At 38.7% G+C, this 13,925-nt stretch overlaps 1 protein-coding gene across 1 annotated transcript in view; it reads right to left on the reverse strand.

Annotated features, from left to right (window-relative positions):
* iars1 (isoleucyl-tRNA synthetase 1) overlaps positions 1–11,056 on the reverse strand; it is a 46,315-nt gene extending 35,259 nt beyond the window's left edge. Inside the window, exons 1-10 of the mRNA XM_062405004.1 lie at positions 11,015–11,056; positions 9,180–9,307; positions 8,412–8,568; positions 8,186–8,305; positions 7,764–7,846; positions 7,144–7,261; positions 6,829–6,976; positions 1,480–1,567; positions 991–1,051; positions 654–749 (exon numbers count right to left, since the gene is read on the reverse strand). Of these exons, the coding sequence (XP_062260988.1) occupies positions 654–749; positions 991–1,051; positions 1,480–1,567; positions 6,829–6,976; positions 7,144–7,261; positions 7,764–7,846; positions 8,186–8,305; positions 8,412–8,568; positions 9,180–9,298 (990 nt within the window). The 5' untranslated portion in view covers positions 9,299–9,307; positions 11,015–11,056. The remainder of the gene's footprint in view (positions 1–653; positions 750–990; positions 1,052–1,479; positions 1,568–6,828; positions 6,977–7,143; positions 7,262–7,763; positions 7,847–8,185; positions 8,306–8,411; positions 8,569–9,179; positions 9,308–11,014) is intronic.
* Between the last annotated feature and the right edge of the window lie 2,869 nt (positions 11,057–13,925).

The following is a 13,925-nucleotide window of genomic DNA, read 5'->3' on the forward strand; positions in this document are numbered from 1 at the left end:
TATCTTTTTTCATATTTTATATAAATTAATATATATATATAAATTAATGTGCTTACAAAACTCTTATTGCCAAACAGGGTGGTAGTTCACAAGACCCGAATTAGTCTAGATAGAAATGAGTCTCAACTTTCAACTTCAGTTCTGAATCAGCACAATATTTAATGATTCAAAAACTGTCTTCACTGTTACGATCCTGAACAAATCGTGGTTAATGTTTTTGGTTTTGTTTAGAAATCCTGATTATAGGGCTGTTGCCCTTTTAACTGGAATAACTGGAATTTTATCATCAACAACAATAACAAGAGATACTTGGAAAGGACATACAAGGTGCTCATTCACTGGTATGTGCACTTGTACCCTCCTGTAATATTTTGAACAGTACAGTTATTGTTGTGATAAATCTTGTGATTTACAGAACAAAGAAATTGCACAACATTTTCTGGTATATTGCTCTCAGATGTGAGAATTTGCTGTATTTTCAGTTTCTTATGATTATAAACTAAATATCTTCAGTTTTCTTTGATTTACCTGGAGAACTGTGATGGACATTAATATGACTTTCTTTATTATAATGGACCAAAAACGGATTAGTAATTTGTCTAAAAGTAAAAACAAAAAATTTTCTGTGGTTGCAACGTCAGAAAAAAACTCACAGCTCCAAAGTAAGGTGCCTGGTGGACCACTCCTGTACCCTCCTCCTCCTTGACGTAGTTATCGGTCACCACCTGGAACGCTCCCGTCTCCCCGCACTGAAGTGACACAAGGATGAGGAGAATCAGATGAAAAGGGGCGGGGGTGGGGGTGGTGAAGACGCCAAAAAGGAACAGCAGCAGATTGTAATAGAGAGAGATTAAGAGACAGGCTTTGGAGACGTGAACAGAGATGTCAATGTGTGAACAGACAGATAAATAAAGTAGGACATTGGTCTGGCTTCATTTGACAAATGGGGACAGGTTTATGCGACAAACATAAAACACAGACACGACAAACCTTGGCAAAGTACTGGAAGAGAGGCTTGTATTTTTTCCCTTTAAGAGTCTTGCCAGGAAATCTGAAAAACACACAAAACACATTTAAAATTGTGGTTTCAATATTCATACATTTTCCCACCTTCCACACACTGACAAACTTGCAAACTGACACCAACCAACACGGATATAAAACAGGTTTGACAGATCCTGTACTGCCGTACAACTGGATATGAACAAGCTTTCCACTTATTACACATTTACAAAGTGGATTTAGGTTCAGTTAACAGTAACTGCAGTACTTTGCTATCCCACATAAGTGGACGAAGCAGGAATAAATTATCCATCTGTGTTGTAACTGTATTTGTTTAATGTCACAAATTCTGGTCTAGACAGCATCTCTGCAAAGTCCAGTGGTATTTTTCCTTTAAAGTTGAAGTATTTAAAGTTAATGTATTATTGATTTCCACGCTCTGTTTTTTAAGGTATCTATAGGGTTGTGTTTACTCACTTGTCCAGCAGTGTGTACTCGCTCTCTGACTTAAACAGAGCTCCGAGCCTGGCCTCCATCATGATGTAGGTCTTGCCTGTGCTGTTATCTGTGACATGAACAGAAACAAAAGGTATTGAATTATTTTGCAAAGCCTACATATGAAGTAAATCTAAAAAAATAAATCAGCTATATTTGTAAGCACCTTTCCAAACGAATTCTAAAAAGATAGAAAGAAAAAAAGGGCAACAAACAGTACAAACCATTGAACACATGTGACAAAAGCATGAATTAAAATACAAATGGGTCTTGAAAAGTCTTAAAATGCTAATTGGGTTGGATGATTGGGTTGGATGATTTCTTACTGAAATGTCAAGTATTCCTATGTGCAGAGACAAGAAATGTCTCCCTTCATTTCTAGATGAGGTCTGGAAACATGCAACAAAAAATAAGCACTGATCAGCACTGAATATTTTCTGTTAGATATACAACATCTGAACCAACATAGACCGAGGGACCAACCCTCTCCTTCATCTGTCAGTAAGGATCTGATGATCGACTGTATCAAACGCTGAGCAAAGATCCAACAGAACTTAAATTGAAATGTCATCGGTGTCAGCTTATATAAAAATATCATTTAGCATATATCTGGAGTTATTATGATCCCAGGTCTCCCTATATGAAACACTGTACTGCTTTTCACAAACCCCATTTGCCAAAATAACCTTTGATTTGCCCTGTTTGAAATATTTTCATTTACTAATTTAACAACATTCTAGTTTTTGTGTGATTTACTTAGTAGGCTGAAGATAAACAAAAAACAGAAGATGAATGAAGATACAGACCAAGATGTGAGGCCAAAGAGAATCAGGGAAAAGCAATGGTGAAAATACATAAAACATTTTTAGTAAATGCCAGAAATGGAACGTTTCAGCCAATATAAACCTTTTGTATTTTACTGTCTGCAGCATTCATCTCCAATAGATATAGATATAATATTGAATAAACCACCATATGGTTTATAAAAACTGGCAAATAAATATTGAAGAAGGTCAAGAGATTAACACAAAACTCTCAGGAGCATTTTTTTTTTTTCTCCCTTTTTCCATTTGGTGCAGCTTCCACACATCACACATCGTGCATAATGAAGTGGGAGCAGAGAAACTGATGATCGATATGATGTGAATGGATTTGTGCACCTTGGTCATTTTTTTAAGTCAGTTACTTAAACAGCCCCTGCAGGGTGATTTATGTTTGTTGAGCTGAATTTCATGTATGATAAACAGCAGCTCATCAGACACGGTTTAAACCCACACGGTACCCGACATGCAACTCTGCTCGACCTGAATGTGTGGTTTCGCAATAAGACAACCAGTCAAGGTCAGGTAGTAGCAGCCTATCATGCAGCTACAAGCGCTCAACCGAAGCTGAGCTAAATAAATGCACACTGTTAAAAAGAGGCCACCTCATATAAGATAATAACTGTCAAATTCAGCCTTCCAGGGAAAATTAAGGAATTGGGATTTTAGGAAAAATAACAGAGGAGAGGTTGAGAAGAGAAGGAACGACAGTTGGGAAGAGGGAAAGAAAAAAGACAAATGGACTGAGCCAGTGAGACACAAAAAGAGAGCGAGGGAGGCAGCTTCAATAAAAGATGTTTCTTCCCCTCCATGGTGTAACAAATGACTGCACAGCTCAGAGCCGGCGCTGCTGACAGCCCCAAACTCAAACAGTGACAAAGGCAACGAGCGAGGAAAAGACACAAAAGACACAGATAGAGAGACAGAATGAAAAGAAGAGCAGCGAAGGACAAAAACAGGTGAATGTGGAGGCAAAGAGAGCGATAAGAAAATGAGAAATTAGGATGAAGATGGAGCGAGAGGGGACGGGAGATAAAAAAGAGACTGAGATGATACAAAAAAAATTCATTGGTATTCTAAGGCGGTCTCCCATGCAGCACAGAGCGCAGGCTGCTCTTAGAATGAACAACTGTGATTCAACAGTGCCCCCTTCAGGGTCAAAGAGGCTAGGACAAACTTGTATGAATCTAGGTCAACCCAACAGTTTTTCTCATAGGGAACCAAAAACTACAACAGGAGGGCGACAGGAAAAGCAGTAGCCATCTCTCTAGAGTGTTTCTTTTATATTTATAAATGGAAAACGCTTTTTTAGTGAGCCGATTTGGGCTTTGTCCAAATTTCCCAGTACTGAAATACACACAAACGCACATGACAAGCCCCATATTATCGATTCAGGTTATAGTTAGAGTGTCACAGTAAGAAAAATAGGTTTGAATAGTAAAACTTATGGACCAGATTTCATTGGCTGGTTCATTTCAAATATTTACAAAAGAATTAAATTGATGTCCTTCTCTCTACCTTGCTAACATTATTTAAACCTTTAGCATCAGGTTAGTGACGAGGAATGTTGAGTCTGCATGGCTACAGATTAAAAACAATGTTTCACTCGCAGAGAGTTGCTTTTCATGCAACAAAAACAAACACAAAGTGTTTTTCATCAGCCCACAAAGCCAAAAGCTTGAAAGTCCACCAACATATGGGAGAGAAATCCTTTCCTCCGGGCACAATTTGCCAAGGCAGCACTCCTCCTCTGCTAATTTGTTCTTGTTTGTTCTCTCTGAATAAAAACACCCATCAGCTGATACTGAGGTCCACAACGCTGAGCCCGCAGGGAAACAAGACTTATAGTCAGGAAACTTTGTCCTCAGGCTACAGCATTTAAACAACACTGTTCTACAAAATAACCAATCCTGGTAATTCAAGTAAACCTCACCACAAACATGTTTATCAGCAGGAGTGAGAAAGTTATTTTTTATTTTTTCCCCAACTATGACTTGACTATAGAGCAGACATGAACTACAATGTCGGAAGGAAATGCATGAACTATTATCTGAAAAAAGTAATAAGAGAGGGCAAAAGCCTTTTTCCAACATTTAATTCAAAGTAGAATTGCAGTAGTATTAGCAGTAGTCGGAAATTCACAGTTTGATGCATCGGCGTCGGCAGACCCTTTTCACCGGGGCACGTGCCCCGTTGTGGATCTGCGGTGCCTGGGTATGCCTGGGGCACTGATTTTTTAATTAATTAATTTATTTATACCTTTAATTTTTTTTTATTTAAGTCTGACTCATCTGGCAATCTACAGAATGCATGCTAGCATTTTTTTTTCTTAAAATAGGCCTATAGACTACCACTTTCGTTAGAATTTAAGTCCGACATACGGACAGAGTAATTAGAATCCACTTGCGGCCACTCGGAGCATGTTGCAGCCGGAGAGTTGCCTGTAACACAGAGCCAGGAGTTGTCCAGCACAGCGTCAGCGACCATTCACTCCGGCCGGCGTGAAGTGAAGTAAACAGTAAGCGTTACATTTTTATCCTCTGGAAGCATAGAATGTCTAACAAATGTGTATGCCTTTCATCAAATAAGGTGAAGGGGCGTCTCTGAAGTGGTGTTATTAGCTAATGTGGTCACGTCTGTCGTTATGCTATAGTAGCCAGACAGTTCGCTAATATATTAAACTGTAGCGATAACTGTTTAAGCTGGACCTGTTGATCGGAGAAAGATCACAAATGTCGGGTTCACACTACATGCCATCTTATGGTGTTTCTCGATTCTTTACGTTCATGTTTTCAGGGGGTGATGATCCCGTGATGGGGTATCCAAGTTGTCTTGTCAGCTTAGTTAGCTAGCTATCGGCATACTGTATAAGACATCTTCTCAAGTTGCCTGGAACCAATGGCACTGATGTTATACTAGCGCAATTTATAACAGAATACAACACTCGGAGGTGGAAGCTGTTTTGTACGCTGTTGCTTTTAAAAATAGCCCAGTGCATGCTTAAATAAGCAGGCTGGCTTAAGCAGCTCAAGCACACGTTGGTCTCAAAGTTGAAAATGAATGATTCTGAAATTATTCTCATTCTGGTGTTTTCTGCTCGAGTAGGCCTACAGACAAAAGCACAGACATTAAGGGGGCATGATGACATACAGGTGGTTACTTTCAAGACAGTAGAAACATAATGTAGAAAAAACAAACAATTGATAGGTATCATTCATAGCATGCATATAGACGAATGTCCTGTTTTTACTATTCGTTTTTTTGGTGTGTCAGGTATGTAGAGAGTTATGGAAGAAGTATGTTGTACTAGTAGGCAATGTTATTTTATGATCTTTTGCTGGCATTGAATTATTTGTTATCTCAGTGACCGGAACTAGATATAACAGCCTACTGTATTAGTTATGATTTTGATCTCAATTCAACTCAAACAACATTGTTCTTGTAGATGGACATCAGAAAGTTATTCGCTCGGAGCAGGGATAAAGCAGCAAGGAGAAATGAGAGAGCTACGCTAGGTAACAAGGCAATGCAAACCACTTTTAGGTAACAACCCAGTTGAGTTGACCACTGGTCACTAGCCCAAGCCTAACAGTTACATATCTGTCCAGACAAAGAGGAGCAGCAGAGTGCCGGAGGAGGTGACGGAGGAGTTGAAGGAAAAGGTGAAGGAGAGAGGGATGTTGATGAGCACGAGCAGAGGTGATATGACTATTACTTTCATATTAATTAGGAATAACTGCAAACAGGTTATACACAAGTAACTTTACATATGCATATATACAAATCTAGATAGTGAAAATGCAGACAGGAGACTGTAATATGTTCTTGTTGCTTCAAGACTCAGTGCAGCAGAGTGCAGAGGAGAGGAGCAGATTGAAGGGACGCAGGTAGAGTTGGCATTGAGAGATGACACTGACAGGTGAGACTCAGCTTAGATTTGATTAATTTTATTTGAACTTTTAATGGTTATCTGAGGTAACCATTGATCATATGATTTTTTGTATTTATTCATGTTTGATGAAGATACGCTTTATGATAATAAATAAGTGCTATAAAATATTTGCTTGCGTGCTTGCATTAATTATCTGTGCCCATGCTTTTTTTAAATAAATAATTGCCCAAAATTTTTTTAGCTCGCGCGCTTCGCGCGCTCACATTTTTTTTTCGGTGCCCTATTGTGCCCCTGTATGGTATTGGGTGAGCTGACGCCCCTGGTTTGATGGACATGCATCAGTGAAGGTCAGCTCATGTTAGTATAAAAGTATGTTGATGTCTCAAATACCAACTGAGAATGCACCAGAAAAATATTAAAATCATTATTATCCATCCATCCACATTCTATACCTCTCATCCTTTAAGCTATGCAGCAGGGTTGGAGCCAGTTGCAAGATCATAATATATATATATATTTATTTAATATATTATTCTAAGGATACTATATGTAATATAGTGCATACACTTAGTGTGTTGAATGAAAACAAGACCCAACACTTAAAGTTCTGTCTCTCACCTTTGACTTTAACATAAATGAACTCCGCGTTGACACAGAGCGCCAGGTTGCTCGGCAGTGTCCAGGGTGTGGTTGTCCAGGCGATCAAAGAGACGTCTGGAGTCTCAACCAGCGGGAAGCTGACGATCACAGATGGATCCTGAACATCCTGCAGATAAAAAAAAAACGAATTATATAATTTTTTTGGTTAATTTTTACAAGCAGGTTATCTGCTCTCTCTGATCTTCCTCAGGAGGAAAATGAAAATGGATTCTGCTGTGCTACATTTCAAAAGCAGCTATGTTGCAGCTGTGAGGGGTTATCATTTCTGCCAACCTTGTAGTTCTGGTTGGCCTCGAAGTTGGAGAGAGGGGTGTTGCAGGCCGTGGAGAAAGGCATGACTTTGACACCTCGGTACACCAGACCCTTGTCAAACAACTGCTTAAACACCCACCTGAATGAGTGAGAAGAAAAACAATGAAAGGAAGGCACTAACAGTGTTCGCTGACTGCAAGACAAAATTTCTTTGGACTGTTTATTGCGCTGAAGAACTGACAAAAGCTACTGACAAAAGCTACTGGTAAAATACAATGATGTTCTGATTTAAATGCTGCTTTAATGGTGGGAAGGCATTAACTCCTCTTCTTTCCGAAAGGACAGAGCAGTGTATCCTTTGCTGAAGGAAATAGGAAGAAGGTATTGAAGCTCCTTTCCTAAGCATTTGAATAAATCAAACACATTTTATCGTGGCTGACACTTTGATACTTCCTGTTAATTTTTTTGTAAACCAAAAACTATTTAACAGGAACCAAATAATTGATAAATTCTCAACTTTAATAATGACTAATTCAAATAGCCTCTTAATTTAACAACACATAATAAATTTAACTACACATAATACATTTTGAAAATAAATGATACCTTATAAAAATAATATATTGGATGGATAGGCTTACCAGACAGATTCCATGAACCACGGGTAGAGAGTCTTGTAGTCATTTTTGAAGTCAATCCACCTGCCCATTCGCCTCACTGAGTTCTGAGATAGAAACAAACATTTTGTTTAGCTGACGCTTTTATCCAAAGCGACTTACAATAACTCCATTCAACCATGAGGGTAAAAACCCAGAACAACTAGAATCAAGAAAGTAGGATTTTCTGCAAGAAAGCCAAACTACAAAGTGCTATATGTTAGTAAACAAAATAATAAAATGAAACAAGTCAAATAAGAGACCAGAGTTCAAAGTTTTAGCTTTCTATTTTATTAGTTGCTGCAGAGATGAGAGGCACTTATTTTTAGCCTAATTATGTTTGAGTCATGTAATAAAACTGGTCTCACAAGTGTGGTTACAACTGTGAGTTGCCTGTGCATGCTCACCTCCCACTCGTTGGAGTATCTCATGACAATGCTCCTGCACTGGTTGTTGTACTCGGCAATGCCCATCTTGGCCACATCTTCAGGCCCTTTGATCCCCAGAGTCTTATCAATCTCATACTCCTACAAAAAACCCACAGGACATTGGTCATTTCAATAAACATATCTGCACATCTTCACACAACTTTCAGTGAAAATGAAACGATATTCACGAAAGACCAACTCTTACCACAGGCAGGCCATGGCAATCCCAGCCAAAGCGCCGGTCAACATGGAAGCCGCTCTGGTGGGCAAAGCGAGTAACAATGTCCTTGATGGTGCCGGCTAGGATGTGACCATAGTGGGGGAGACCCGTGGCAAAGGGAGGGCCATCATAGAAGGTGTACCTGGGGCAGCAAAATAGTATTTCAAAGAATTCGGGCTATCTAGCTCAACAGTATTCTCTCAATGATAAAAAAATACGGAGTTTTGGGACAATTTGGCCTGAAACGCTTTTCTTTATAAGATAACACAATCACAGAAAGACTGCGTATAAAATTGTGTTGTCAACCTGGACAACAGAAACACAAACAATAGTTTTGAGGATATAAATACAACATGTACAGATATCAGGGCTGTAGATGGTATGTTTGCCATATGGTTCTAATGCTATCGTCTTTTTAATCATGTCTTCAAATTTATCATGATTTAATACTTTGTTTGCTAAACATTTTTAGGTATTCATAGATGAATCTGATAGTTTCAATGTATTGATTCAGATTCAGAAATTATGCAATGGAGTCTAAGAAAAACTGGTTACACAGGAAAATGAAACTTCTCAACATGGAGGTGCAACAGCTGAAATGGCATTCACTATGAACAGGGTTCATGGAGATGACTATGCTGATATTCCAAACCACTTATACAGTATTCACAGTAAATTACTTTAAGAGCTTCTAATGGGAATATGTTCTGCTTTGTAAACTCATATTTACAAATAAAAAACAGTTGGATTTACTTGGGCCTGTTCTTAGACTGCTTGAGGCATTCCTGGAAGCAGTCTTTGTCTTGCCAAAACTTCAGGATCTTCTCCTCCTCTGTAGGGAAGTTGATGAACAAAGGGACTGGCTCCACCATGGTGTCAGTCTGAACAAAGAGAACAGGAACAACTTAACAGGCTTGTGAAGCAGGAACACGTGGAATTTAATATAAACTGTACATCTCTCATGAAGCCTTTTGATGAATCTTCCCTAAAGTTCATAGCCAATAAAATACTCGTATATGACCTAATAGAAAATTTTACGGCAGACATTTTGATAGGTCACAGTAGGATAAATATGAATTGTAAAATGAATGATTGCTGAATTCCATTTAGGTTCTTCAGTTTCAGGGTCATGGTATTTACATGCTGCACTGTGATGTCTAACTGGGACACTTGAACTGAACAGAGCAATCATTAATGTTGACACTGTTTCAAACGGATGATTAAATCATACTTTGACCTCACATTCACTGCCCCACAATGCAACAAACAGGGAAGCTGGAAGATTCTTGACAAGTATTAAAAGTAATAAACACTTAGTTAAAGGCAGTGGATAAAGAGTCACATACATACTAATTCTGTAATATTATTGCTAAGTATGATAATAATAATCGTGATGAAAGTTTCAATTCTAAGCTTTGTAATGAAAAACTCCACTGATCAATGTGTTACTACTGTTTTGACTGTTTTCTGGCACTTAGCTGATAAAACATCAATGCCTTCCACCTCCTGTTTAACTTTTTGCAACTGTGTGCTAGATTTGATTCCTCTTCCTCTAACAGTGATGCTAGACAGCAGATGGTCCTGTCTGCTTTCTGTTCTGTTTCCCATTTATCACACTGTATAAAAACCTTCTTTTTTAACCTTCTTGTTGTTGCACTCTGAGCCATGTTGCTGACTGTTTAAACCTCAGCAGAGCTAATAATTAAACCTCTAAGACAACTCTGGTCTTAGAAACTCATTAATTTCAAATCTCATAATACATTTCCACGACTGCTTATTATCACTGGCAGCAGTTCATTTCAGCAAATTTTTGAATCATATTTTTAAATGGTAGACACAACCAACAGCTTTGTGCTGCTGATCCAGAACCAGATGCAATTTATTAGCAAATTTAAATTATACTCAAATAATTACAACTATTATCATGTATTAAATGTATGAAGAAGAAACTAAAGGTCACAACATCTTAAGTTTTCACTCATGATGTTATTTATGGCCACTGTGACAGAGAAACAGGTATTCACTTGCATTACATTAGATATTTAAATACCTTGGAACAAAATGTATATGACGTTTAAGTCACGTTAGGTACATTAAACCTACATCATATTACACAAGCAGGTGTTTGTCTTTGTTGATAAGTGCTTCCACTGATTCTATTTTAATCTCACTCAAACCAGCCTGACAACTTGTCAGTGCTCAGTAGTTTGACAGCACAAAGAAGAGTCGCCATTAGCATTTTATACACCGAAGTCAATCCTGGCTGATATATTATCTCCACGTAGAATCTTCAAATGTTGAAACTTTGCCCAAACTGATTGTTTAACTCCAATAAAGTGACTTCATTCCGCAGAGGTTGGTTCACACGGATGACGCCTCCTTGTTGTTAGCTAGCAGGCTAAGCTAGCCGGTCTGCGGTTCAGATAGTTAGCTTGTTGCTAAACGAGCAAAAGTTAGTTAAAGGCGGCACATATACATATTCAAAATATATAGTATATAAAATAAAATAGAGGAGAAGTGAAGTGTGGCTGTTATTTAAAAACAGTCATGCGGTAACGGGAGAATTCCCAGTGAATGGACAGACTCACATGTTGTCTGCCACCGACGAGAAATGATGCAAGCTGGAGGCAGGGCTGGAGCGGAAGTGACGCCTACAGTGATGTACTCCTTCAAAATAAAATTCTAATAAACTTTAAAATCAGCAAACCGACGTTTTATTATTAGTCCGTTTCCTGTTCTCCTGTAACTTTCCTCCATTTAAACCAACTGTGCATTGTCTATACACAATGAAAATGTCATTAAACTAATATACAGTGTAAAGAAAGTTGATATATGTGCAGTATGCAGTGTTGTGCATGAACGTACGCAAAAAGAATGCGTTCATTGAACACGTTCACCTTTATGAGAACGATGAACTGAACGCAACTCAATGACACATAATGAATTTGAACGGTGAACACGTTCATATTGTAGCGTCCTCGTGTATAGACGACAGGAAACTTCTCTCTTTATGTGTAACTTTATTAAAGTCAAGCGAAAACGACACACTCCTTGTTCGTAACTCCGACACTCCTACCCAATAACTATTTTCTACTGTAAACAGATGCACACCCAGCCGCTTGACTGTTCACAGAGGGAGCCATCCAGGAGGATGTTTTATATTATGGCTTGCCTGTCCACGGAGCCACGGATGGTGACATCAGCAAATACCCTTTTCTTTTATGGACAACTTTAGTTAATCACAAGCTGCACAAACCAAGCTTGAGCAGCAGAGGAACCCAGCAGCCAGCAGGGGGCAGCCTCAGGACATAACAGAAGACTGTGATATTTGTAAGGGTCCGATGACAAAGTTGGGAAGTACTCGTTTATTCTCTAACAATAGTTTTTTAAAGTATGGTAAGTCATCCAGTATATACAAGCCAAAAAAATATGGCTGTCAAATATATGTTATAAAGTATATATTTTCTCTGAAGTGTTAATCAAAAGCAGCATAAAATAGGAATGTGATAATCAGGAGGCGGTATAGAATGTGATACTCAGCAGGCGGTATTAGCAGAGTAGGTAAAGTGTCCGCCCTTCAACCGAAAGGCCCGGGTTTGAATCCCACTCTCACAAAGCTTTAAGCTGAACTCCTGAAATTAGCGGATTTTTTCCTATTAATGTCAATTAAAAATTAATTATAAATACAAACAGAAAAAAAATAAAATTACAAATTAAAAAATTTAATTCAAAATTAATTCCTGCGCAGAAGCCTACTGCGCAGATTCTGCGCAGAAGTCCATTGCGCACATTCTGCGCAGTAGGCTTCTGCGCAGTAGGCTTCTGCGCAGGATGTGCGCAATGGGCTTCTGCGCATAATCTGCGCAATGGCCTTCTGCGCAGGATGTGCGCGCGCAGTTTTTTTTAATTTTTTTATTAAATTTAATTTATTTTTTTTTCCCATTCATTTAAATCATTTTTTTTTTCCATTTAATTTTGATATATTGAATTTTTCATCATCATCATTTCTACACGCTGGTTTAGGGGTAAATGATGCTGGTCTTCACAGGCGACTGACCTACGCAAAAGCCTGTAACCGCCACAGGTTATTATGTGCTTGTGTGTATGTGTTTGGCGGCGGCGCTTCCGGGTTCTTTCCGGCACTACGCTGCCGGCCGATGCGAACAGCCAAAGTATTTAACATGTGCGAGGAAAGGAGGCGGACCGCTTTTCGCACCGCGCTTCTATCTCCGGTTCGTCCCCGGGGTTAGAGGATGGTGTGAAGGTAATGTATTGTTTTAAATTGCATGTATCACGTCATGATAAGTCTCCTATGTCGCTTGTACCAGGAGCCGGCCCTGTAACTAGTTATCTTGGCTCGATGTCTGGCCGGTAACCAGCGTCCGGACCGCTCCGTGAATAAGGAGGAGAAGATGTTTCTTTACTTGGAATGAGGCCACTTTACTTCTCGGATATACAGCAGGAGCAACACTCGCAACCCCTTTAGGTGGTCCGTCACTTCTCGTTACACACACACCCAAGTGCAATACGTCACACACTACAAACTTTCCTTAAAGGGGCAGGCCATCATGCAACACAACTGCTCTCGGTCTCATATACAGATGACAAGAGAAAGCAGCGACGCAGACTCAGCAGCTGCATCCGAGATCCGATGCACCTTATTATTATCTGAGGGATTTTTACACACTGTCTGATAAAGATTCTGACAGTAAAGGCAAGGGGTAGTGATGGATAAGGTTTTCTTTAACAAGGTAAGTCTTTCCTTGTCACTTTGACACATTGAAAATAGAATAGGAGTTATGAAATGACCCCTTCATTAATGTCATGGGCATCTGTATAGTCACAGCCAATTCACAATGATTTAATCGTTTTGCTGTCTTCTTGTTCCCAAAACATGAGATGCCATTCTGGGTTTAAATATATAATGACACTCACCCGCAATAAATGTGTAATAATGTCTATACATGTCTGTTATTTAATGTTTTTTATTTGGTTAGATTTTTTTCTTTCACGTTTTACAGTATGTAGGATGTATGTATTTTTAAATGATATTCTTATTAGTGCTCAATGATCCTTTATGTGGTGCATCTGTATAGTCTCAGGCCACTTGCTTCCTTTATTCTTAATGCATGAAATATTGTTTCTTAATAAGCGTTATCGTATTTTTTAATAAATAGTTTTAGCCTCTGGCTTAATTGTGATGAAGTGACTGCGTTATAAACAAAGTGTTCTGCATATTCTGCTACACTTACCTCACCTTTATAAAGGTAAACGTGTTGGGTGTATCAGATGCATTACTCTTAGTATTGTGGCTGCTCATAGTGTATTCATTCTTATATCAAACCTTACCTCTTAATACTGTTCATACTCCATTTATATTTCTAAATGTACTTCCTATTTATTTACATATTCCACTATGCACAATACTCTGCACTTTTACTGCCTTGTTTTGCACTTCTGGTTAGATGCTAAACTGTATTTTGTTATATGTACTTATAC

Source organism: Platichthys flesus, chromosome 2, assembly GCF_949316205.1.
Source record: "Platichthys flesus chromosome 2, fPlaFle2.1, whole genome shotgun sequence".
Lineage (NCBI taxonomy): Eukaryota > Metazoa > Chordata > Actinopteri > Pleuronectiformes > Pleuronectidae > Platichthys > Platichthys flesus.